This window comes from Electrophorus electricus, chromosome 22, assembly GCF_013358815.1.
Source record: "Electrophorus electricus isolate fEleEle1 chromosome 22, fEleEle1.pri, whole genome shotgun sequence".
NCBI lineage: Eukaryota > Metazoa > Chordata > Actinopteri > Gymnotiformes > Gymnotidae > Electrophorus > Electrophorus electricus.
In genome coordinates this window covers 7,070,704-7,098,259 of record NC_049556.1, presented here as the reverse complement: position 1 = coordinate 7,098,259, position 27,556 = coordinate 7,070,704, and the positions used below count along the sequence as shown (strand labels likewise).

The following is a 27,556-nucleotide window of genomic DNA, read 5'->3' as shown; positions in this document are numbered from 1 at the left end:
TACTCACCTCCATAAATGCAAAAGGTCTTTCCCTACTCCCCTGCCTCAACTGGCCTTTGTAGAATTAACTATGAGGAAACTCCCACAGGTCACCTGTTCACTCTTTGGCTCTGATCTTTCTGGAGTGCACAATAAATAAGTAAATAAATAAATAACACCACAACATCCTTTCATGTCTTGCTCCTGAAACAGCAGAGCTAGTTATGTAAAAAATAAAAGGCACTGTTACAAGACCATGCCTGAGCTCTTCAGAGAATAAGTAGCAGATTTTAGGAGCTGATTATTGAACCCCAGTGCAACAGAAAATGTTTCATGCTCCTGTGTATGGCAGGTGGAATGATTTAAGCAGCAGTAAAACCATCCCTCTCCTGTAATCCTCTGAAACTAATAGCAGGGTATGATTGGTGGAAACTGGTGGCTTTTGAACCTCGGGACAATGGAGAAAGTTCTGGATATACAGAATGGGGATTAACATTTCAGTGTAACCCAGGCACGAGGCACAGATGTAAAGGTTGTTCTGTGTTCCCCATAAACCCCTTTCAACACAAGCTGTAATATGTAAATGTTATACAGGCAAAAGCATATTTGATCAAAGGGATATTTATTAAAACATTTTTATATACAAAAGTAATCAGTTTCCCAAACTTAAACTAATCATTGTATAAAACATTTATCCTCAGCTGCTTTTATGCGAGGATTTGGTAAAAAAAAAAAAAAAAAAAAAATCAAGCTGTATGATATCAAGTTAAATCTTTTTGCACATTGGCACACAGCAATAAAAAAAAAAAAAAAAAAAAAAAAAACTAAGTGAAGCATTTCAGTTTTATTTTCTTCACATTAGTATGTGCGACATATAAAATGCTTTCATGTTTTCTTTTCTTACTCTACTACTGAGAGCTGTTGAAAAAAATAATTGCAACCCACAATTACAACACAATTATTATTTTGTCTGACCTGTTGCTATGTGTGTTTGTTACAATGTGCATTAATCAAAACAGACATTCAGGGAACCACACATGCCATCTGAGGCTACTGTAGCTTTTAAAGCAAGTGCACATCTGTCCTTTCCTGCTTCTCTATGTCTGCTTAAAGTGTAAGACCCACAGAAGCTCACGCTCCTTCAAGTTACAGACAAAAATCAATCGCAAGCGTTCCAAAACACAGTTTAGAGCCTCAATTCTACAACGGGCCCAGTCTGAAAGGAGAAGAGGAACAAAAGGGAAAAGCTGTGAAAAGCCCTCACGTTGGTCTACAGGGCCGTCTGGAGAACCATGGGCGGGGGCGGGACTCGGCTGTCTCTCACCACCGGAACTTTCCGTTCATCGCTGGCCAGCCGTGGAGCCACTGGCATTTTGGCAGACGCTGTCTGTCTTATCCAGCCCACTAGCTCCCAATGAAAGGGTGCTGAAAAAACAGCAGCCAATCTATGTGAACCTCAGCCGAGCGTTTTCTCCTGAGTTAGCAGGGCATCCTGTGTGCTTTGTTATGGACTAGAGCCCGAGATCTGCTTTCAGTAAATCTGTCCAAGACTTTTAATCAAAGTAAACATCGGTGCGGTGATAGATCCAGTAAATCCTTCACTAAACCCTTGGATTATGCTGCTCACAAAACACCTGGCTCTTCAGTTTAGAGTGACATTCAAATGGTCTTTGGACCGACATGCCTTCTATGATACGCTTGAGAAGACATGACTAGCATCAGGATTTTACATATTAGTCACTGCGAGTCCTATGCATGCACAGCACACAAACACACACACATTTTATATATATATAAAAATGTACATACACTGAATGGCCACTTTATTGAGAAACCTGCCCTTTCATGATTGGAAATTAGATGATGATTGGAAATTAGATGAACCCAGCATAAACTCAGATGAACAAGTTTTCTGTGGATCAGTTTCAGTGTGAATCCACATAAGAATGGGAAAATTGAGGAATCTCAGCAACATTTAAAAGGTATGTCTAACCATGTCCGCCCAGGGCCAGTATTTCAAAAACTGCCAACCTTGTGAGGTTTTCTCATGCAACAGTGTCAGGAGTATAGTGAGAATGGTGTGATCAAGGAAAAACATCCAGTAAAAAGGGATCCTGTAGATAAAAACTACTCATCAATGAAAGGTGTCAAAAGAGGATGTCAATAAATGTTCTCATGAACAGGCGGTGCACAGCTGAATACAATGCTGGTGGTCCAACATCTGTCCAAATGACAACTTGTCTATAACTGTGGACGACCAATTCAAGTGCCATTGCTGTCTAAGGGAAACAGGGCAAGTGGGGAAAAGAACATAAATACTGGATCATTAAGCAGTGTAAAAGCATTGCCTGGTCAGACGAATCCAGAATTCTGTTGAACCATGGGAGGGTCAGAATTCGGCGCCAGCAGCATAAGTCTATGCGCCTTTCCTGTCAGTTCAGGCTGGTGGAGGTGGAGTAATGATGTGGGGAAGGTTTTCTGGGTCCTCTGATCCCTGTGGATCAGAGGCATTTGTCCCTTCATGGCATCTGTTTACCCTATGGCAGAAGGACACTTTCAGCTGGACAGTTGGGTTGTATAGTCATGGACTGGCTCCATGAAACTGACAGTGAGTTTCATTTCCCTGGTCTTCACATTCCCCAGAGCATCTCTGGGATGAGGTAGAATGGGCTGTTCAGACCATGTCAGTAACATTTGGCAACTGCGAGAAGCTATCCTGTCCACTTGGGTTCAAAATTCCTGCAGAGTTATTTCAACTCCTGCAAACTTATTTCTAGTGGTAGCTATGTCACAATGACTGCTGTAGTTCTGAAGACCAAAGGATGTCCAATGTTTACAGCATTTAGCTGGCACTTTTATCCAAAGCAATACAATTATGACTGAAAGCAACTTGAGCAATTGAGGGTTGAGGGCATTACTCAGGGGACCAACAGTGGTACCTTGGTGGTGATGGTGGGGTGTGAACTGGCAACCTTTTACAAGTCAAGTACCTTAACCACTGAGCTACCACTGCACCAAAGTTCTACTAAGTACTAGATGGGCGTCTCTAATAAAGTGGCCAGTGTCATATATATATATATATATATATATATATATATATATATATATATATATATATATATATATATATATATATATATATATATAAAGATTCACGTACACACAGGTGGTAGAGTCTCAGCAGGTAAACTCTGCATGCATCTTTTTGAACTCATTGATAAATTGACAAACCCAACCAAACAGTTCTTGGGAATCTTGATTCAAAGGCTCCCCAAATTTCACCTAAGAAGAAACGGAAACAGCCAGTTCAGTTGAGAATGCATGCGGCTTGTGTAGATCTTTATTTACAGCACATCACAGACATGCATTTGCGCCCTCATCTGTTCTGCAAATATTGTACTAATCTGGTTCCTTATTACTTGTTTTTTGCACGGTTTGAAATTTTTCATAAGAGACATTTTCCATATATCTCCATGGAGGCAACACTTCTCTAGAAAGCTGCATTCTAGTTGCCAATGAGTTCACACAAAAGTCATACCTCTTATTTGTGCAAAACTCACATCTCATATTGGTATCAATTCCACGTTCATAATATTAGTAGAAATATTGCAAAAGCTGGTGATTGGAACACTCCTTGTCACTGATCATTGTCCTGGCATTCCAAGCATGCACTGCCTCTGCCTCTGCCTCTGCAGGCCAAACCCTGCCTCTGGCCTTACCTCTCACCACAGGCTCAGTCCTGTACAATCACAACACGGTGGAACCACTGAAGCCCCTGAGGAGCATGGGAAAGGCCAGCCTAGTGCTGATAATGCAGAAGTCATAAGAGGTGTGATGTCCGCACTGTTCTCATCTTCTTTCTCTCTCTCCCAGCCTCTCTCTCGTTCCTCTCCCTCCCAACTCTCTAATCGCGCGCTCTCGCGCTCCTCAATTCTCAGCTCGAGTCCTTTTCTCTCGCTTTCTGCAACTCTCTTTCTTTCTGGCTGACCCGAGTTGCTTCCTTTTATTGATGCTGGGGGCAGAAACTTTAGGCTGTAATTGTAAAACTAAAGCAATTCCCCTCCCTGGCTCACCAGCCCACCACTCACCACTGTCACACTCTCACAAGCCCAAAATCCGTGCAGAAGACCAATAACACTTTTGGAGATGATGAATTAGCCCTGGCGGAAATTGGGACAGCTGGAGGAAATGTACATTGGGGACTGGGAAAAATGGACTGTTCTCCCTATGTCTGCCCTTTGTCTTTTTAGGAGCAGAGAGGAAAGCACAATGCTGTACTTCACTGGAACTCACAGGCCTGGTCTTAGCACTGCAACAGCAGGAAATAACAAGGCTAATAAGGGCTACTAAGCTGGGACAGCCATTACACCATTTTAGTTACCCCTATTAGGGTCATTAAACTGGATGCTTCTTTACGTATAAAACAAACCATTACATTGTCAAAAACAACATAAGTACATGATTATCACAAAAAAGTGATAAAGGCAACAAGTATTTTTTTTCAGGTACTTTCAAACTGTATTAAGTATATTGTAATGAAGACAATGTTCAGGAACAGACAGAGGCTGCTGAGTTGCATGATAAAGCTGTGAACTGGGGGGCTTTGTGTATACACTGCTGGCCTACTAGCTGTCAAGTGCATCAGTATATCATCAGCTTTACTGAGAGCGCATCTCAGGACGTACATCACAGACACAATAGGCACCAAGGCTGGCAGCGTGGAGTGGCAAAGAATATAAGGAAAAAAGATCTAGTAACCTTGAAGAATCAACTGGCTGAATGATTTTCCTCCCTTTCTCCTGAGCCACTTTTGGGGAGATAGGGGGAGTATCACCAAAGAAGGCCCATATCAGCAAAACAGGTGGATCTCAGGCCATCCATCTCCACGAGGAAAACAACAGACGATATTCGAATAATAACTCAGAGATTACCAATATGTCTGTGTAGAGCTTCCTCATCTCCTCACACCTCTTCGTCAGCTGGCTGAGCTCAGCATGGTACTTCTCGATGGCCATCTAGAGCAGCAGATGAAAGAGTGGGAGTTAGAGCTAATCTCTTGCATTCTCCCATCCGTGCTTTCTGAGAGCCACACTGGTACACCGAGTGCCACTGCCCTTGGAGGTCGTCATTACTGCCACTCATTTCTTGCTGTCTGGCATCAAAAGAGGCTGTTTACAGTGAGTGAGGGAATTCTGGCCACATGAGCTAGTGGACTTTCCACTCCCTCCAGAGAGCAGATTGAGAGACTGGCTGTGTAAGGAGCATTACTGGGCAGTTTTAAGCAGAAGGGACGTTACCACACACGTTTTCCTTACCTCTCCATTCCCCATTATGCTCAGTTTCAACTGCACATTTTGCATTATAATATAATATAATATAGAACCATATTTTTAACCATATATAGTCCAAAGGCTCACTAACAAAATGCACCAGCACATCCCATCACATTCTTCGATACAGAATATAAAATTACTAGAATTACCTTCAAGTCTTTGGAGAACTTGGCGTGTAGGCCACCTGGGCTTTTCCACTTGCCTTCTTTCCTGTACTGGATGACCTTCTGTAGCTCATTCTTCACAACTAGAAGGTGACATAAGGTAACAATCATACATCTTCTCTGCTCACTCAGGCGGATCTTTTTTTAAGTGGCCTGCTACCAGCTCAATGGAGATCTCACAATGGTGTCAACTCTTTGAGCTTATAAAAACACACCATCTGAGCCCATCACTGCAGTAAATGTTACTATTGCTCATGGTTAAACGTGACAGTGGTGCATCGATCATCTGCAAATGCAATATGTCTGCCTTCATTCCCTTCTTCAGTGACATTCAAACCAAAAGCGATGCATCTATAGCCAGTACAAGTGACTATAGCTATGCATGTCTGCACTTTGGTAAATGTTCAGTGCCAGTTCCACAAAGGTGCTTCAAAGTGGACTTTTTTTTTTAAAGGGGCAGAATAACATTTTTACTTGACTGATGGTCCATAACCAGAAACACTATTTTCTCTGGTCTTATTTATACATGAGTGGTTGGAACTGCTGCATCGTCATAAAAAGGACCTTAAATAATGTAACACTTACCATCCACTTCAGCTGTTAGACCTTTAATTGAAGCTAATGGAAAAAAAACATAGAAACACAATAAAAAGGTATTTAAACTTGTCCAAAAAAGTCATGATCCGAATCTCCACTTTTTGATGAAGTTTTGATTTGCCTACCTCCGGGGACCGTCTCGAATTCCGCCAGCTCCTGATAAAACGTTGCCAAATGGGGCTTGTGCAACATGACCTGCTCTACAAGGGCATGCAGCAAGGTGAACTGCTTCTTGCTCCCTCTCAGCTGCGAGAGCTATGCAGAGAAGAGAACAAGAAACAGGCCGTGAGCGAAGAAGTGATGAGCAAAACGTTCATGAATCTGTACCTCCGCAGTCCCACCTACATATGCGCACCTCATGCAGCACTTTTATCAGGAGGGAGAGCAAAATATTCCAAATCCATGCATGTAAATAAATATTCTTCTTTGTTCTGAATGTGTGTGACAAGAACGCAAGAATATCCACGGCCAAAGACAGAGAGAGAGAGCACAAGAGACTTGAAAATTCAAGACCCACATGCTAGTTAGCTACACTATAATTAAAATGGAACTTTCCTGTGTCCTTGTGGTCCTATTGAAGCATGATTTTTTGTAGAGACAGGGAAACACAGTTAGTGACTCCACAAGGATCTCCTTGACTTCCTTTGACTGTTGGTTGTTATTATAAAGCATCAAAACAGAGGGCCACAGCACAGTGGGCTCTAGGGCCCTAGGCTTTGGTGCCTCTGTTGGAAAGCAGCATCTGAAGGGAGGAAGGCTGCCAGTAGAGTGCATTTGCATAAGCTGCACTTGTTTTGAGTCATCATACTTGAATGGCCATAACAGTTTTAATGTATGTATGTATATATAAAATATAAAAAAGACTGCTAATGACATATCCAATTGAATTTGTTGTATACGTCACATCAGGATAGATGTGCTTTTTTTTTCATTGTGAATGTAATGTAAACAACCCAGCAATTAAAGTCATAGTTGGAAAAAATGTTTAGAGTACTCTGGAAAGCTTATTTGCTTAATTAGGATGTAGAAAATACATCTCTGCTTTATTCTTACCACTCATAATAATATGGGTAGATATGCAGCTGCTTCATGATGACTGGCTCTTAACTGCAGGAAAGTGAACACTCTTTCCAGATTATGTTGTTTATCAATTTAAATTCATTCCCAAAGCAGTAAACGGAATAGTCGGCCACAGAAAGAGTGCCTCACTTGAAACTGAAACAGTGATTTGAAGGAGAGAGAGAGACTGTCCCTCTTTTCCAAGACCCCCAGCTGATGTCCCATCCTACTTTCAAAGGTCCCCCTCCCCACAGAGGTGTCAGCTGAGGACAGAGCACGTCCTGTCACCTCATTAGCTCGGGAGGAAGCCTTTTCGCTTCTGGGGCAAATGCCCTTAAATCTTGGTGGCGAGAGAGCAGATTTCCCACAGCACCAGCCGATAAAAATCAATACAAATTACCGCTGAGGTGCTAATGACCCAGCCAGGCCTGAAATAATTCCAAAACAAATGCACACGGCAGGGGGAGCGTGAAGCTAACGGGTGTGGGGTTAGACGCCAAGCACTGGCTCATACCTCCTCTTCATACTAAGTGAAGAGAAAAAAATCGAAGAGCGACATATCCGATCAGTGAGAGGTGAAAGCTAGAGAGAACGAAACTTACAGAGTGCCGTGAAGCTATGTTTGGGGAGAGGGGATGGCAGTGTGTGCTATCGGGGACATCGCAGAGGACATGTGACTGTCTATGTACCTCAGCCAAACAGAGAAGATGGATGGAGGAAGGATGGAAATTGAGTTTGCAAGAAAGAGAGAGAGAGAGAGAGGGAGAGAGAGAGAGAGAGACAGACAGAGGTATAGAAAGGGGCACTAGGTAAAACAAGAATGCATTTTCCCTGTATGCCAATGAGCAGGCTTATTAGCCTTTGGTCCCCTCAGCTCCGGCGGAGGTCATTCGTAGGCGGCGCCATGTCCTACCTTAGTTAGGGATGAGAGGCGGAATCCCTTGGCCTTGTCTTTGCCTGCGTGCTGGTTGAGGTAATTGCCTACGGCCAGCAGGTACTCCAGCACGCAGACAAACGACTCGGAGTCCCACAGGTTCCGGCACATGCGGATCTTCTGGCTAATCAGCTGGAAGACAAACACAGAGGCCAGGACATGACAACTCGCTCAGGTCCCACCGACGCACGCGGCCTGAGCCCTCACACGCTCCACCGTTAATGATGCCTCTTCCCCGGCCCAACATCACAGCATGCGCCGAGTTTATGAACAATTACACGTCTCCCATAACGGAGTGGATGCCAGTCAAATAAATGAATGCTGTGCCAAGGTTGAACTGTAGTCACAGGGAATGAATTAAATCTACCGGAAAATAAAGTGGGAAGTAGAATGGCATTTGAGAAAAAGCCTTTTATCTAATATTTTTGATACTTGGAGCAGTTCGGGACTAGCCTCAAACAATACTGGCCTAATATCCATTACCTCTAATTAATTACACCAAATTAGATACACCGCATTAATTTAGCCAGGCTACTTAACATTCATATTAATTCCACAAGTAACAAGCTGATTCTCCTCCTGAGAATACCCTCCTGAGTTTTACCGGCGCAAACATTTTCGGCTTCTCTAAATTTGCGGCAGCACTAGGAGCTGCCACATTAATTGGTAATGCTGTTTGTGTTGGTGGTTATCAGCAGGTCTCACACTTGTGCCTCGCCCTCTCCCCACACTGCACGAAGCAGCTCACTAGTGTGACTGAACGTGCACACACACACACACACACACTCACAGCCCACCCTGTGATTCGGTGTCCTAAAGATGAACGAACTCTGTTCGCAAGCTTGCCGTAGGTCTTTCAGTGGTGTGCGAGATACCTCTCACCTTGCTTTCTGTTTTCTTTAAATGAAGCTTGTGGTCCATTGCTTTGCCCACATCTCCCTCTGAATCATCTTAATAGAATCTTACACACCTAATATAAAACAGTTACACTTTATCAAGACAAGGCCACCTGCCCCACTAGAGGCATAAATGGAACAGGCTCTGTCAGATCTCTATCAGATGTCAGATTAACTCACTGGCTGCACTGTGTAACTGCACTCACTTTTTACAGTACTGTCATATTAAGTTTAGCCCAGTACAGTAAGCCAGTGATACTGGTAACTGCAGTTCCTAGGGATTATACCTGACTTTTAAATTGTAGTTCCGTTTAATTCATTTGCTTTGAGGTAACTTTGCTTTGAGCCACTGATCTCCAAATGTTCATCTTTTATGTATTTTCACTGTTACGGTGCGCCAGGATCGCCACTCAAAGGACACACCCACTGCCACACACACACACACACACACACACACACACGTCGCACCCGCTCCCAATCACCTGATTATCGACTGCTTGCACCTGTTCCTTGTTTGCCTCCTTTGTTTTCACCCAGGACACAATTGTCCAGTGGTGCGCATTTCTCCTGCTTCTCTGCTGTGTCTCAGGACTACTGCCATTTCTGCTCACCACACTGCTTGTCATTCTGTTTCAATGGAGTCTAAAGACACACCATTCCCACTCTCGTGTCTCGCTACCTGCTGATGCCACAATTACATTTGCTGTTACTACAACTTGCTGTTATTACATTTGGTTTACATTTTTGATTTACAGGCTATTCTAGGCTATAAATTATATAGAGATGCATATTTTACACATTTTCTCTTCTCTGTATAGATACTGTGTTAATTAATTATGCACTGCTTTGATAAATAAGCACAATAAAGCATAAAACATGTTTATTCTTTGCGTGGAGAATCACTTAAACTCATTGCACAATTCCTCTTATGCCTCTTCCACATTTCATAGTTGTGCTTCCTCCTTCCCATAATTCCCAGATGCCCTTTAGCCTCATGCATCAGGCTGTTAGAACAGTGCTCTGCAGTGATGCTCCGCTCGGCACTGACACTGCTCCCCAGGAGGAAGCAGGTCACCTCCGGAGAGCTCCCAGCATTCCCCCCCTCCCTGAACCAGCCTATTTTGTACCCTGGTGCCCCGCTGTCAGATGGCGGGCAAATCCGCCCTAATGTTGCTGGCTTAAAGAGTCTAGCGTGTGAGCCAATCCTTTGGATTTGCAGTCAGCGGCAGAAACAGAGGCTTCGGCTCCATCTCGCTGACGGAGTAGCACTTAGACTGGGTACAGGACTGCAGTCCGCCTGCGACCACCAACGCCGTCTGCATCACATACAGTGCAAAATTATACTGATAACTGTGTAGCTTTTTTTTCATCTGTATACAGTGAGAGGATCTGGATATTCTAGATGATCTGACATCTCTGTGTTGCATGACTATTTTGTTACACAGCTCAAAGCTCTGTGTTACAGTGTTACAGTGTTCAACACTGTAGGTGTGAAATCATCATTGCTGTGGCCTCAAAGTCAATTTTTCCATCTTGACGTCAGTGTGTGACAGAGAGCAGGCAGGGACAGAGGTGTTAGAACAGGAGGTCAGAAGGCCACACACCTACACCAATGATGAAACTATGGCTAGAACACAAGCCCTCAATGGCACACAACTGCTGAGACAAACACATTTTCCTCACTGTATATTCCCAAGTTCACACACACACAAACGCACACGCGCGCGCGCACACACACACACACACACACACACACACAAACACACACAAACACACACAAACACACACACACACACACACACACACACACAGAGCCACAACATTTGAGTACTTACTGGCTTCATCAGTTCATAACCTGTATGCTTACAAGACACACTGAAATCGAATGCCATGTGTTGCCTTTCCATGCAAAATGCCAGTAAATGTGCAGTGAATGTATCTGTTAATAAGAAAGTGAAGAAAAAGCAGATGATCAAAGAGATACAAATGAAGTCTAACTTTTGGAACAGATGGGAAATAGAGAAGGAATTACAGGTGCAAACTTTGCTCTTTTGTCTCTATTCAGGCAAGAGAAGATTATCAGAGTGGTTATGTTCCCATTCTTCGCCTGGTTCCACCTTACCTTACCCCTGTAATACAAGCCCCATGGGCCCCTGAAGTGATTGGCCATTAGAAAACCCCTCAGTCGACTCTAAGTGCAGATTCCTTAGGAGTAAAGCCCTTATGTATTTATGCATGACTCTTTTTTCCCCACAAGTCCATTTCAATTATTGTTCCAGGAGTCTACTGTCTGGCAGAATTATCTTTTGCATTAGTGAATGAGCTTTTTCTTCTCTTTTGGGGAGTGTTTCCTTTTTTAGTGTTTGCCAGGAAGCTCCTTTCAAGGCAATAGTGGTTTCCTCTCATGGGGCATGAGTTGATTTCACCTGAGATTGTTTTTCCATGAACAAACTTTTCAATTTCTGGTTATGAGTCTGCTGTCAATCATAATCATGAACGCAATGCACTGCTAACTGCAAAACAATTGCTCCAGCATACACACACATACATACAGAAGCACGCAAATTTAAATACACACAAATGCCTGCACACATACACTTACGTACACACACTTAGAAAAAGAAACACACTCATCTGCTGGCATTCACATGCCCTCTGCTCTGCTACCTTTCCATTACTTAGCAGAAGTAATGACTGAAGTCTCGGAGTTTCACAAAAAAAAACAAAAAAAAACAACAACAACAACAACAAAAAAAAAAATAGCCTAAATAAGAGTGGATGCTGTACTGACAGATAAATAGAGCAAGAGAGAAAGACACTGACCGGGTTCAGGTCCTCTATGCTGATTGGTAGTTCTCTGAGGGTAAGCAGGAGGTCCAGCTGAGTGCTCAGGTATGGGATATTGCACAGCTGTGGAGGAAGTCACACGGCCATGATGCTACATCTTCCACTCACACTCCCATTCTTACACTCACATTACACATACATAGTATCTCTCTCCATCACACGCATACGATAATAACAAACCTATGCTTTATCATATTTTAGATGGACAGTATTCCACTATAGAATTCCTGTCCAGATAAACCACACTGAGGAGAATTCTGCTGCAATGCCAATTGCCAGGTTCAAACCGCTAGACTCCCAAACAAAGCACCTGCTTTTAATACTGGACCTAAACTTACCAATAATAATAAACCATTCTTTTACTGTGGGTCCCACAAAACACATGTCTATATCTGACTGCAAGGCTGACTCCTGCACCCCAGACACTACCCTAGGGCACAGGAAAACAATAGGAACGCACAGTCCCAAGCACTTGAGTGGGAGAAGTGTTTCCTCCACCTTTCCTTCAACCACACAGAGGCTGGGAAGGCCAAGGCCCTGAATCTTGCCCAGAGCTCTCTTAGCTATTGTTCCTTCTGTCCACCTAGTCTGTGGATGTTTGCTTGTGCACGCTTGTGGGTGGGTGCAAGACAGACAGACACCGAGTTAAGGTACATATGATGTGTGATAAACAGTTTATGCGTGTTATCCATAGCCTTTGTTAAATATGCTTGCCTACATTTGTTTTTAGGCTATTAACATGCTTTGATCATCACATTATGTGGTTTATACTGTGAAGTTATCAATTTAGTTTAATCGGCATTTCTGGAGATGCATTTTCCAGGGAAAGTTTTTATTTTTGACAAGCTTACCTCCATCATATATTGATCAACCACATGCAGATCATTCACTTCCCCTTTATAGGACTTATACATTTCTATATCATCAGGAGTAGGGACATACCTGATAAAAAGACAAAATCAAAATTCACATACACACATTCCTATAGGGGTTACTTATAACCGAACATTGTAATGGGACTTCTGTGCTGTATTTGGCTTTATGCAGATTTACTACCTCTGTGGTATGTAGAACCACATGCGTTTGAAGGTTTCTTTGATTTATTTGGTTTGATTGATGATTGCAGCACAAAAAAAAAGATTTTATTAACCACTTCATTGTGCCTAGCACAACGAAAGCTTCCAGTATTACTCTTCCTATGCCCCACACAATAAAAGCTAACATCTCTCACAGGTGGAAAAACACTGACAGATGCAGTGTTCGCTCTGAGGAGAGCTTGGAAATTACAGGGCCAAGCACGTTTCCTTCAAAAAGCGCTGCCAAATTCTGCTGCCTGAGCGTGTCATTTGTGGACCACTGGTGATTACACATTTCCGAGGAAAATCAGTTGATACAGAACAAGTCAACTAGTATGGCCGTGACAATCATGAGGCAGCCAGAGTCCCTTTACAGCGTTGAAAGTTACGAGCAATGTTACCACAGCGTCTCCAACTGCACTCTCGGTCATTGGGTTCACCGCAAAACGTAGACAGATACTTTCTGAATGCAAAACTGGACAGTCCACACCTCGGCAGGGGTGTCTAGAGGGCATCGCCAGTTGGTGTTAAACATTCCCCACTGGGAGACTCCATTCAGTGAAACTATCCCCCCCTCTTCCAGGTCCTTCCACTTCTGACATGTCTTCTCTCTCTCTTTGCAATCCTTCTATCTCTCTCATGCAACAGTGATTTCCAGTGGCCCGAGGAATGGTGAGATGATTAAAAGCCAAGCTGCACTCATGGCCCAAGTCAGCTCAAATAAAGCTTTTGGGACGCTGCCGTTTTGGCCTGCTTTGCTCCCTTTGTGAACCCGGCCTGCCTCCAAATGTGCCTGTCGCATGGCCATTTAGTGCTTCTCAAACACAAATGATTTTATGAGTAATTATTTAAAGATACATGTGATGCACCTTCGGTATGACTGCAGTCAGTCGCCATTAATATTGCATCCTGTGTTGTGCGGAGATTGTGTTCCCGAGGCCCACGTAAAGCGACATTAAAATACACATCACGTTTGAGCCAAAGGATATAAAACCCGCAGCCTGTGCATCTTAGTGCGCTAGCCTTGCAGCAGGTAATCCTCCTAGAGCTCTCTGAGGATGCTTTCGGAAGACAACCAGTCAGAAAGCAAAGAAAGCGTTTATTCCAGTCTTTTGGCGTAACATTCCTCAGGGTATCTCAATTGTGTCCATCTCTTCAAATACCAGCCAATAAAAGTTTTATTGTTCAGACACTCTGGTAAAAGGGTCCGGCATATGCTTTTTTTATCATTAGCACTAAAGAAAGGCTTCTGGTAGTTTTACCTTCTCCCTGACACTAACTGGCAGTGAGTTGCCCTGGTCTCTTTGGGCTCTATTAATAGCATTCAGACTGTAGTACTATGTGTTCTTCCAAACACTGTTCCTGTTCTTACATACCTCACGTCCAATAACACCTGTGAATGCCTGTGGGTTCACTACCAAATACAGCTATATACGAAACTACAGATAATAGTTAAAACCAACAGTAATGTCTAAAGGAAATGACTACCTGTTTGATATGTAATCGGTAGTGAAACAGATACAGATATCGGATATTGTGAGGGTCACTCAGTTTTTCATTAAATAAAACAGCCATGTCAATATTTATTTGTCAGCCTACAATGTACACCATAAACCAGCCATTGCAAATCACTCTACTAAACACAAATCACCATTTCCCCTTTGGGCAACTAGCATCCCTACAGAGAGAACACCACACACACAACTGAACGACTTCACGACAAGCCAGGCCATTGGTGTCTGTCTTAGCCAGACTGTACATACTGAATTTCGACCTTTGTCGAGGTTTGCCTTTTACCAATGTAGCACAATGAAACATCTCTACGTTACATCAACTTTACATTTATATAGAATTTTAGATATTCATCAATTAAGGGAAAACACATTTCCACTTACAAATTGATTTACTAACATATTCTATTTACCTAATTCCATTATTATGGATGTTGTGCCACAATACAGCAGCCAGCAGGCCACTTTCAAAGGTCAATAAGTGTTGCCAGAATGGGCCTTGCCACAGGTAGAAATGAAAGAAATGGAACATACAGATGTGGTTCATTATTAGCATTCTTCTCTATCAATCAATCTATCTATCTATCTATCTATCTATCTATCTATGAAATGTAATACATTTTTTATACCTTCTAAGCGAAGCAATGTGCTCATCAGAGAGACCTCCTTCTCTCTCATTAACAATAAACAGTTTGTCCTTGAGGTCCTTTGGCTGCACTGGAAAACTTTTGAGGAAAATATCTGTGAAGAGGAGAAAAAAAATTAGTTTCGCACACACACACTCTCTCATGCACACATGCACACATACACACACACACACACACACACACACACACACACACACACACACACACACACACACACACACACACACACACACATACATACATACACACACACAACCATACACGCATTAAACAGCACTTGAAAGCATCCCTCCTGACAGAAAATCTTCCTACCCATGATGAAAAATCTGTGAATGCGCTCAGAAGACAAAAAAAACCCTGCGCTTAATTACCTCTCCACACAAGCCTTTTGGGGCTTACCTGAGTGCTGATTTGCATTGTACCAAATCTGAATTGATGAGAATTTTGTTGTACCTAATAACCTCGCTGTGTTGTTTATGAGAGGGAAAGACAGGCCATGAATATTCTAAAGATGTGGTGCCTTTCGACTGAATGAAGTAAAGCATCAACGGATTCATGCTTCGCCCAAGCAGCCACAGGTTCAAGGGTACTGTCGGGAAAGACAGTGTAGACTGCTGGGTTATTCTTCCCTGAGTCAAATGGAGAGGTTGCCAAACATGGAACAAATTAGCCTTAACTCTAGCATCAGAAGCAAGACCAATCATAGCTCCTCCCTTGACGGAAGGCTGTTGTGTTTGTGCACTGGGCCAAGGAGGACCAAGCTGGGCCAATCAGAGTGCAGTCAGGAAATGCAATCCTCGGTCTCATAATAAAATTATTACAAAAGAGACACATCACACTGGCTTCCACAGAGGACCTTGGTCAGAGACTGAGGTTTAAAAACATAATGCCCTCAAAGGAAGTGTTGCTAGTTAACAAAATTCTGAGGTGCTCTCTGTTATAAAGGCAAAAATGCCTGGTTTTGTTCAGTTACCTCGCTGAACACCATACACTAAGATGTCTGCATTCCCTCGTGCTAAGTGACTTTAATCTAAGGCTACCGCACTCTCATTCATCAAAGGAACATGCCACACAATTTAAGAATTTCTGATGGAACCAAATCCAAGGATGTTTTAATTCTAGCAGGCCCCCATATAAACCAAAGGAACAAGTCATTCAGGAGAAATGGTTCTCAATGGGAACTCCAACCTCAACCAGCTCCAATTTCAATCAGCAGATCTTTAAAATACTTTTTTCACCTTTCAGCTTCCCGTTTTATTATGGCAATTAAGAAGCAAGGGAAACACTTTAGAACTCTCAAACCAGGTCTTAAAGGCTGCCGGGGAGGAGAGTCGCTTTGCTATTGTGGCAGAAGAAAAACGCATTTTTTATTTTGTTTTTTATATGGTAATTTTAAAGGAGCAGTGCTGAATGTCTCTCATCTTTGAGCCTTTAACTTAAGCGCTAACTTCATTCCCTCCCCAGGGGGGTCCATCTCGGCATTCATCTGACGCTTCGTACGGAGGGAAACCATAAACAGCTTCCTTATTTGCTGTGTGCATGACTGTTGCACTTCTGTAGTGCTCAGAGCTGCACACGTTTTCTTCTTATGATATATATATATATATATATATATATATATATATATATATATATATATATATATATATATTATTTTTTTTTATTTTATTTTTTTTTTTTTTTTGTGGTAACACTCAGTGGGCTCATATATATATATATATATATATATATATATATATATATATATATATATATATATATATATATATATATATATATATATATATATGAGCCCACTGAGTGTTACCACAAATCCTGGAATAAAATACATCTGAAGTGTCTTATTTGTAAGCCTTTTAAGGTTGAAGCTTATAAGCTTAACTGTATGCTTCCAGGCTCTTATTAGGGAGATTTGTAGGACCTACAATTGCTAAATTCATGCAAGGGCTAAGACACACTGGAGATGTAGCAGGATATAAAATGGTTGACTGGCTTTAGCGAGATCTTATTTCACCTTAAACTGTTCTCTAGCCAGTACAACAGTGCTGTGCTGAAAATGCTTTGAAAAGAAGTTAACTTTCCTGAAACCACCACTGTCCTGAGAGTTGCAATAACAACCCAATGGAAAGAGAATGCCTAAAATCCACTAATTCCACCATCTGTATATTCTTCACTCTGCCATCTGTGTCAGTTCGAAACATTAAGCCACTGCATCTCTTGGCATAAAACTGCACATCAATTACCTGAGCCCAATTTACATTAGGCATTATTAGGTATCGAATATTTTTTAAAATTTATTATTGAGCAAAACCCTTCGTGGACAGACAGAATCTAAAGTTTTGCCTTGGATTCCAAAATGGGTCACAGGATTCATCTGAATACTAGCACTCAGTAGGCATATAGATAAACACACCTAATGTTAATTAGCATGTTGTGTTCTTTGAATTTACAGCCTCTATCTTGCTGTTTCACTGAAAGCCACACAATGCATCCTGGGAAATGATGGCTACCTAATGAGTCATAGTTGAGTCTTACATTCTCTCAGACCTTTGAACACAATACAATTGTCCACAACATGTGAGTGCTAACCTTGCAACCTGACTGGTGTTCACCTGTCAGTCTGCTATCCACTGATGTCATTAACTTCACAAGTCAAAAGATATTGGTTCATTTAGTTTCTTCAAGGTCCCTCAATCCACACCGCGTCCAAAAGCTCTGTGATAATGTGAATTAATATCTCTCTTTCTCTCTCTCTCTCTCTCTCTCTCTCTCTCACACACACACACACACACACACACACCCACACACACAGACGCACGCACTCCCTTTCTCTTCACATGGCTGGTTGAGACCAGCTGAGTTATTGCTGCTAAACATGCGCGCGCCGTCCGAGGAGAATTAACAGCACGACGGAGCTTGGGAGCCCTTCTTCTTCTCGCGGGCGGCACGACTGGAGAGATGGATTGCCTCGGGCTTGCCCCGGGGCCTGCTGGGCTGCTCCTGTGGCTTGTCAGAGGCTGGTGAGAGTGCACCCGGGACGGATTGCGTGGCTTACAAACAGGCCGGCGAGGGCACCATGCATATTTACAAACAGGCCGGCGAGGGCACCATGCATAATTCATGTGGGCCCCTATTGCGCAGCCCAGTGCCGAGATGGGGTTTTTTTTCGTTGTTCTTCTTCTTTATTCGCTGCGACATGGCTGTGGAGGTGGTCCGGATCACGCTGCACTGAGCTCGCCGTGTGGGGGAAGGGTGAGGTTAATACCACTGCTTCCAGGGCTGCCAAGGCCATGAAGTGCACGAGGTCTTACTGGCTGCAAAGTGACAAAAGGACGTGGCTTATTACTGCCAACTCTTGTTTCTTGGCAAAGGCTATTCTGAAATGTTGTGCGACGTAACCTTACGGCTGTGAAAGTGCAGTGTAGCTCTCAGCCTTACTTATTCATGTCTTTTTAAGTTTATTCAAAGCATTTATGATAGCTTCCATTATGTTCAACCCAGACTATTTATGACTGCTAATCTATTGATGTAAATTATAGCTAAAACATAAACATGGAGGTAAAACATACTATTAAACAAATAATCCTCAACCCTCAAACAAATATTTGAATTTAGAGAGTACATCTTAGCTTGAGGATCCAGACAATAAGCAGACCCTGCCTTTTGCAGTAGCAGGAACTCAGTGGTTTGCTGTATACTGCTGTAGCCTCATTCCTGGGGTCTCTGTCACATTAGTAGAAACACAGTAGGTTTGTATATACTAAGATATACTCCATTTGTCATCAGAGTGGTCAAAGGGAGTGACGCATTTTGTTGACATGCTCCAAATGGTATCAGCCAGAACAATTTAAATGTATTTTAACAACTTATTTACTTGCAAATGCAGAGGTAACACTTCTGAATATGGTAGGATTTGTTACAATCTGTTCCTTGCAACGGTCTCAAAATAAACAGCACGTTTTAAAAAGAAATCATATGCTGCCATCTAGTGACAGTCATGAGAAGTGCGTTCTCAAACTCAGTTAATATTCTTACTTAGACCTGGATGTGGCTAGAAAAAAAACACCAAAAACCCCAGTAAAATGACCAATCTTTATAACAACTATAAACAACTTAAACTACTTTCAACCACAATATTTATTCTGCTCAAATAAGCCACTCTACACAGTATATACATCTATTACTGCATATGATTTACATTTCAACCCATACAGGCTACTAAAGGACTCAAAATAACAAAGAAGCAGCAGAAAGCAAATGAGAGTATATCACTCTGACCCAAAATGAGTGTATAATCACTCTGATCCAAAATGAGTGTATAATCACTCTGATCCAAAATTACTGTATAATCACTCTGACCCAAGATGAGTGTATAATTACTCTGACCCAAGATGAGTGTATAATTACTCTGACCCAAAGTGTTCATATAATCGCTCCAGTCCAAAATGTCAATCTAGTGTGTGCACTAATTACATAATCTTTACATCTGAGATTGCAAAAATGTAATTGGAAAAATTATCAAAACGATCGTGAAGCTGGCCTTCTTCTGTCAAGCCATATTTATGCTATTTCAAAGTTGTGGTACAAGGTTATCTGAAAGGACTTTTATGAGGTTTTATTTTGTTCCCAGGTAATCCGGCATAGGTTTATAATGGCCTGCTTGGCGGTTGCCGCGGCCTTAATCCTCCCAGAGGGACCAATAAACACATCTAGCATGGCTGCTTCTGCATGATGTGAGGATACTCACCACAATCACTAATGTTCAACTTTACTTATCAAAGCATCAAGCAAAGCCACCCTCTGCTTTGTAGGGATTACACTTGATCAAGTATGCATATTAACATATGCAGTCCTAAGAGTTCAACAGTTACTGCAGCTGTATGAAAAGGTCCTTAAATCTGTAAAGGTATATATTTATTGCACTTATAGCTGTGGGTATGATATAGATATATTGGGTATAGTTTTATATATATATATATATATAGTTTTATATATAGATATTACAGCAATGCACATTCCAATTAACTGCTTATTAAATTAATTCAAAATGTAAAGAACTGTAAAGAATTCATGATTCAATATCCAAATCTGTGTGTATGTGTGTGTTTATATATATATGAACATAAATGACTAATCCTATCATTAAAATGTTGTGCATTCGTATATTTCTATTGATAGGTCTCTTTTAGAAGTAAAATACTCACTGAAGTTGTGTGCAATTTTTGGATTCAGCAGGATTTCCACGTGACTGCTCGACTCCAAGTTGGAAAAAGGCCCCGAGTCACTGACTCCAAATTGCTCATACAGACGCATCGTGTCGATTTCAATCTCTCTAGGGCTTCCCCGCGCCCACACTGACTTCGCGATCTGTAAGAGATGCGAAATCAGTCAATACCTTCATTCTCCTCGCAGGAACCTGCAATAAACAAAACTCTGTAATATCGCTAGGGGCATGAATGATCTAATCACAGTGCACAAACTCTGCCTTTAATATATGAGTTCAGAGAGCATACAAACAAGCATCTAAGCCAAAGTCTGAGTGAGAGACATAATAAATACTGAATTTCCTTTCAATAAAAATGAACCATTGTGGACTCAGATAAGGACTACGAATCATTTTAACTCTGATTTTATGAGACACAATGATTTGGCAGCCATATTTTTGTTAAAAACAACAGAAAACCCAACATATGGTACCTTGTCTTGAGCAATGAGGTCCCAGTGAAAGGCTTTGGTCCTCCCTGTGGGCGGTCTTGCCTCCTTCTTCTTTGGCAATAGGGGTGGAGCAAGAGGGGGAGGAGGCGGGATTAGGGAAAGACTGAGCACTGGTGATGGGCGGGACTCAGCTTGGGGCACAAGCACTGGGCCACTCCTTGCTAGGGACAATGGAGTGTTCTCTGGCACAGACTCCGCCCTAAACTCAGATGCATACTCTGTCTCCAGAACAGGCCCAGATGCCAGTTGTAGGCTTGAAGCTGGCAACGGAACAAGCAGAGGAACTGAGTAGAGCACACTTTCTAAAATGGGGGGGCGCAGCGGTAAGGCAGGCCTGTGGTTGTACTGCTTCCTGCCCGCCTCTGCCTCACAGTCATGTTCCTTAGTGATGTCACCAATGTTGGCTCGTTTTGCAAACAACTTGAGGTCTTCATACATGTGCTCACGCTGGGACTTGCGTTTCCATTCTACGCACAGATCGCCGATGGCTTCAACCCAGGCATCCCGTTCAGCCCTGACCTCCTCCGCACACGTGTGCCCAGTCATAGGAAGCAGAAAACTGAAAAAGATCAGAGAGACAGGTCATTTCTTTTCATAAACCATGGAATTCCCAGCAGCAGCCTGTTAATGTCTCCTAAACTGAACTAAACACAACAATTTACCATTTCGAATAAGTTATGCAAAGACTTTCTCATGGGGAATATATTGCCTTCCAGGCTACAATAAGCATTAAGAAGGTACTCCAAAGACAATGGAGCTTGAACCCCACTGGAATTTGTTCTTGTTGGTGATCAGTGAGAAGGCATCACAGGCGCTGTGGCTCTCTACTTTGGCACCACCGTCGGACAGGTGAATGATGATGGGCTGGCTAGAGGAGGCAGGTCCATCCTCATCACCCGGAACAACCTCACATCCCACCGGCAGCAGGGTGAGCTGGCCAGCCTGGAGATGAGCCTTGAACCTGACCAACAAAACAAGGGACAGTTTCTGAGTGCTCGATAACCCAAGTAAATTAAATGCCACCAGCAGGTGTTGGTGAACCTGTTATCAAGAGAAACCATGCCCCTGAACAGCAAATTCATATGGATCACCGGACAATCATTATATTTCTGTCTCCGTGTCAGAGAGCATGTATGCCAAGTGAACCAAGGGAACATGCATGTACATCTGCCATCTGCATGACGCCAGCCCTCCCCTCTGGAGGAGCAGCTGGCCCTCGTGAAGCTTCAGCGGGGATGCAGGCAGCTTTGTGGGCTCTTCATACAGATCCGTCGGATGGATATTCCTGTAGATGATCTGATGTATCAGTTCCAGGATCTAGAAGGAGGAAATGTAATTCGGTGTGAACGGCAGACATGAGGAACATGTTTGAGGAAGTTTAGAAATTAAACTTCAGACACCACACACTCTCTGGGTATTCCCAGGATGCTTTAGTTGAGTATAAATTCAAAACAGGAATAATAAACTCTCATCCATCCTAATGAAATCTGGTGAAGTTTAGTGGCTTTATAGCTACAAATTATGTTTCCATTAGTAAGGAATAAGAAATTTTGGAGCCCCAATCCTGAGTTCTGTGTTTTACTTAATCTAAATTCATAGCTAATTATCAAGCCCTTCATGAGATGGATCACATATTTAAGCAGGTCAATCCAGGATTGGGATGATAAATGACTGGTTAGCATGAGTGAAGTTTTGGTGGTTTTAATGACTTTGAAGTATCTGAAACATGTCTTACTTTGTGCTTGTCCTGTGGGGACATAGCTTCCAGTTCGTAGTCATGGTGACACTTAAATGACACAGTGAGCTTGGTGCCTGCAGCATCGTGGCAGTTTTTCACCATTGCAAACAGGAACTGCCTCTTCACAATGCCCTTCTCAATACTGCACACGGTCTTTGTGCTGAAATCAATCTGAGGGGAGACACAGTTAGGACTTCCCTAATGTGACAATTATTCTAAGTACTGTGTTATTTTTGCTTTGCATGACTAAACTATAAAGGTTGCTGGAATTAAATTTAACTGTCCAACCGGCCCGGGGTTTTCTTTTAACCTTTAATATTCAGAATGAACATCCTTTCCAAGAGCATGTTTGTTTACAAAGATCACTGCTTTCAAGATCATGTTTGTTTACAAAGAAACACGTTTGTTTTTAATGCATCTGTTTGTGAATGCAGATTAATTTAATGAATTAAGTTAATCTGCTTGAAAATGCAGTATCAATACATGTGCTGTTTTAGCTATTTTAATTTCATTCCTGTTCTATATTTTTATGTATTTGTGTATTCTTCTGTGTGTGTGTGTGTGTGTGTGTGTGTGTGTGTGTGGGTGTGTGTGTGCAGTACCTGAAACACCCGTTTTTGCCATCTGTACAAGCTGAATTTGTGTACACTAAAATTGTATTGTGAGGCCTGCTTTTCCTGGAAGAGAATGACATCAGAACAATGATTTCTGCACTTTTCAACTTCCTTACTGTGATGTTACAATAGATGCCAGCAGTCTAGCTAAGGCCTTTGGAATGCTGAATAGTAAGTTTCTCTATTTCCTCCAAAGAACTGTGCCAATCCTACCCTCCATTCCACTCCTATCATCTAATTATACCCTTACTGAGTACAGCATTACTATAGTAATATTAGTTTGCCATCATTTACTTCTTTTTGAGGTTCATCAAAACATTTTGTATTATGCTGATGGTTCGCAACAATTAAAGCTTTGTGACAGCTCAACACTGACAATGAGGAACTCTACAGTCTGCACATGGTTGCATTGCTACACAGTTCTGTGTTTTCCCTGCTCCAACTGTCAGGTTAAATCAGGTGAGCTGTGGCAGGGAAAGTTCTCAGCCATGTGTGGCTGTGGTCCCTTCACTCGTGCTCCATGAGGCCTCTAGGTTGTGGCGTGTCTCGTGGCACCTCCAGGTCAAAGCTCTTCTCCAGCAGCCTCAGTCGATCACTCCTGGCCTGATTCAGAGCGTCGTCGATGCTCAGTTCTCCGCTCTTAACCCTCTGCATGATGCTGAGCTGCATCTCGTTGCTGAGCTAAAAAATAACACACAGGGGGCAATAAACTCCCTGCAAGCTACTCGATCGAACTTATCGTGTAATCATCAGAACCATTAGAACTTGTCATGTAATCATTAGAACCTATGGAATTTATCATGTAATCATCAGAACCATTAGAACTTGTCATGTAATCATCAGAACCAATAGAACTTATCATGTAGTCATCAGAACCATTAGACCTTCTCATGTGATCATTAGAACCTATGGAATTTATCATGTAATCATCAGAACCATTAGAACTTGTCATGTAATCATCAGAACCAATAGAACTTATCATGTAGTCATCAGAACCATTAGACCTTCTCATGTGATCATTAGAACCTATGGAACTTATCATGTAATCATCAGAACCATTAGAACTTATCATGTAATCATCAGAACCAATAGAACTTATCATGTGATCATTAGAACCTATGGAACTTATCATGTAATCATCAGAACCATTAGAACTTATCATGTAATCATCAGAACCATTAGAACTTATTATGTAACTCTTCTGTCCCTGTGTCTTTACATGGTGCTCTCAGACAATAGTGATATAGTAACAGTGATATGCTGTTGCTAGCGACATTTTAACACTAGCCAACAAGGCCGGGGACACTTCAAAAATGATTTCAGGGTATTATGTGTGGAAATGATCCTTGACCGACTAGGAGAGGTTCTGTCTGTCACAAGCACAAATATTAGTGACATCGTGTTTACAAACATGCATAATGTGACTGACAGCCTTCACACAGAGCAGTGCAGGACTGTGGTGTAGCTAGAGTAGCCAGAACTGCTTAAGTAAAAGTATTGTTCCTTTAAAACAATAATTACCCAAGTAATATGCAGGTGTATGATTTTCTTTTGAAGGTGTTAGATGTGGTTATCACACAACCTTGTTGTTGTTTGATTTGCTCAGGGGAAGTAAGGTCCACATTTTCTGAATCGGATTGAACACAAATGTGGCTTTGGTGGGGTCAGTATATTCCCACCCGTAGCAAAACATGGGACACTAACTAGCTTATTGTGCTTACTGTGCCATGTGTTATAGCTACATAGTCAAATGTATATATAGTGCTTTTTACAAGAGCTGTTAGCACAAATTAGCTTTACAGTTCAAGTCCAAGCCCCCAGTAAGCAAACCAAATGCTACAGTGTCAAGGAAAAACTCCATAAGAGCATGAGAAAAAAAAAACCCTGAGAGGAACCAAGACCATAAAGGGAAACATATCCTCATCTGATCCACACTGGTCACCACAATAGCAACAATATAAACAATCAAAAGAGCAAAATGAGTAATAAGAGCTACTTAGCAATGGAAGTCTATTGTGCTCTCAGACAATAGTGATATAGTAACAGTGATATACTGGCACAGTAAGTGTTTATCACATACGCTATTACAAACAGGAACTGCAAGCAAATAAATATTGTCATATAACAATACCACTGACCTTGGTTATGCTCCTCTTTCACTTAAAAAGAACAGTACATCAAAGTTTGGGAGCATACCAAGGCCAAAAACCATTTAGACCAACACTGAAACCAAATCAGCTACATCTACATGATTTTTGACTTGCCTGCAAATTATGTTTGATATTTGATAATACATAACCATGTAGCCATATCAAATTATATTGGCACTGTTGTTATCTTCACAGTAACATAGGTTAAGTCTTTGTTATTTCAAACAACTGCTTGACTACAATTCCTTGTTTACTGCTTAGTCTTGTCTTACACTCAAAAGACTACTAAAGAAGCCTCATATGAAATGGCAATTTATTCCATAACTTTGTAATTCCGCATAAAGGGTTAAAACTCTTTCTTTAATGAAAATGGGTTTACCTGAGGGACGTCCAGAATGTGTCTGTTATCCATGCTTTTAGATCGCTATGGGTAACAAAAAAAACCAACAGAAAAAGGGGACACATCAAGCGTACAGTAAAACATAGCCTACTTCCTTAAATGTACAAAAGATAAAGAGAGCAAGGTGTGCAGTTCACTCACCGGGTTTGTCCACCCCTATCAGAGTCGAATCTCGTAATGAAAACATCACAAACATGAGAAAAACGATCTGTTGTCCTCTGTGCAGAGCCTTACACTGATTGAAATAAACATTCACAAAGGCTCGCCATCCTGTCCGTTGTTAGCAGACCTGGGTCGTACGTTTCTTCGTGCGTACCTTGCAAGGGTCAGCCTAAGTGAAGGCACCGCAACGCGCACTGCCCCTGAAAGAGTTGCGTGGATGTCAGAAATCTAGTAAACAGACGCAGGCATGCGGTAACGGTAGGCAATGGCAACAGATTTCGGCCTTTTTTTTTTTACAATTAAAAATGCAACTTAAAAGGTGTGTTTGCAATTGCATTTCTCGTGTGAGTGTACATTACTTAAGATGTGATTCAAATTGAAATGCAAAAAGTGTTTGCATTTGGTTTGCTGTGTACAGTAACTAACACGAAAAGAAAAAGCAAAATCTTTCTGACGCGTCATTTTCATTGTCGTATTCAGATATATTTTTAAAATATCACATTTGCAATTACATTTCCTCACCGTCGCACTCCAGCTATGACAAAAGAACATGCGTTTCTACTATCGACGAGGAACTACTTTTAAAAAAAAATTAAATTAAATTAAAAAAAAACAATAAGGTGGAACATCGGGAGGGACTTTTTGTTGGTTGTTTGAGGAAGCGGCTTTGGCGTTAATGGTACTTTTGCAGCATAGCTAATATGGTGGCAGCAACCGTTGCTAGCGACATTTTAACACTAGCCAACAATGCCGAGGACACTTCGAAAATAATTTAATGGTGTTATGTGTAGAATTTATATTTGACAGACTAGGAGAGTTTCTGCCTGTCACAAACATAAACATTAGTGACAAACATCCATGAAGTGACTGACAGCCTTCGCGCAGAGCAGCGCAGGACTGCGGAGTAAATAGAAACTGTGCTAAATTAAAAGTAGTTACTTTAAAATACTTACCCAAGTAATATACATGTGTATGATTTTCTTTTCATGGTGCTAGATGTGGTTATAACATAACCTCTAGATTTTGTCCAAGTCAAAGTGCCAAGGGGAAGTAAGGTCCACATTTTCTGAATCGCATGGACACCCAAAAGTGGTGGGGTTAGGGTTAGGGTTAGGTTTAGGGTTAGGGTTAGGGTTATGTATATTCCCACCCACAGCAGGACGTGGGACACTAATTAGCTAACTTACTATGCCACGTGTTATAGCTACATAGTCAAATTTATATATAGCGCTTTTTATATCAGCCGTTATCACAAAGCAGCTTTGCACATGTACGAGTCCAAGTCCCCACTAAGCAAACCAAAGGTGACAGTGTCAAGGAAAAACTCCCTAAGAGCCTGAGGAAAAAATCCTGAGAGGAACCAAGACCATAAGGGGAAACACATCCTCGTCTGGTCGACGCTGGACACCACAACAGGAACAATATAAACAATCAAGATCAAAATGAGTAATAAGATCAAGTTAGCAATGGAAGTCTATTCCAGGTTCCTAGAAGTCCTAGTCTGGGTTTGATGAGTGTAGGAGTGTCCAAAACCCATCTGGTACAGAAATGACGAAGAACAGCTTCGTCAGCATAGGTTGGCTGGGTTGGAGGTGGGAGTAGCCACAGTAAGAGAAGGAACCAAGGTATGGGAAGAACCACAGCAGCTAAGACAGGTTGAGGCTCAGCAACAAAATGTACAAGGATGGACAGATGGCAGATCTAGCTATGGCAGCACAGCTAAAAAGATCCAGA

At 41.9% G+C, this 27,556-nt stretch overlaps 1 protein-coding gene across 2 annotated transcripts; it reads right to left on the bottom strand.

Annotated features, from left to right (window-relative positions):
* Positions 1 to 783: 783 nt before the first annotated feature.
* LOC113576296 (formin-H) lies at positions 784 to 26,412 on the bottom strand. Of its 2 annotated transcripts, none has more exons than XM_035521181.1 (20): positions 26,345 to 26,412; positions 25,802 to 26,022; positions 25,640 to 25,684; positions 23,666 to 23,791; positions 23,099 to 23,173; positions 22,494 to 22,667; positions 21,924 to 22,075; positions 21,528 to 21,719; positions 20,741 to 21,317; positions 20,248 to 20,410; positions 15,026 to 15,137; positions 12,661 to 12,751; positions 11,786 to 11,872; positions 8,046 to 8,198; positions 6,199 to 6,328; positions 6,062 to 6,094; positions 5,462 to 5,559; positions 4,911 to 4,994; positions 3,140 to 3,261; positions 784 to 1,404 (listed from the first exon to the last, which is right to left on the bottom strand). In XM_035521181.1, exons 3-19 carry the CDS (start codon positions 25,670 to 25,672, stop codon positions 3,157 to 3,159), a joined length of 2,385 nt encoding a protein of 794 aa, XP_035377074.1. In that variant the 5' UTR covers positions 25,673 to 25,684; positions 25,802 to 26,022; positions 26,345 to 26,412; the 3' UTR covers positions 784 to 1,404; positions 3,140 to 3,156. The 2 variants fall into 2 exon arrangements, with proteins under 2 accessions (XP_035377074.1, XP_026864086.1); XM_027008285.2 differs by having other exon boundaries at positions 3,211 to 3,261.
* Between the last annotated feature and the right edge of the window lie 1,144 nt (positions 26,413 to 27,556).

Bases quoted from the DNA above. Each gene is read 5' to 3' on its own strand.
- LOC113576296 (XM_035521181.1), bottom strand. From the start codon at position 25,672: ATGGATAACAGACACATTCTGGACGTCCCTCAG. The intron at 15,138-20,247 runs GTGAGTATTTTA...TCCTCTTCACAG, and splicing joins AAAAATTGCACACAACTTCA to ATATTTTCCTCAAAAGTTTT. The intron at 6,095-6,198 runs GTAGGCAAATCA...TTTTTCCATTAG, and splicing joins ATTCGAGACGGTCCCCGGAG to CTTCAATTAAAGGTCTAACA.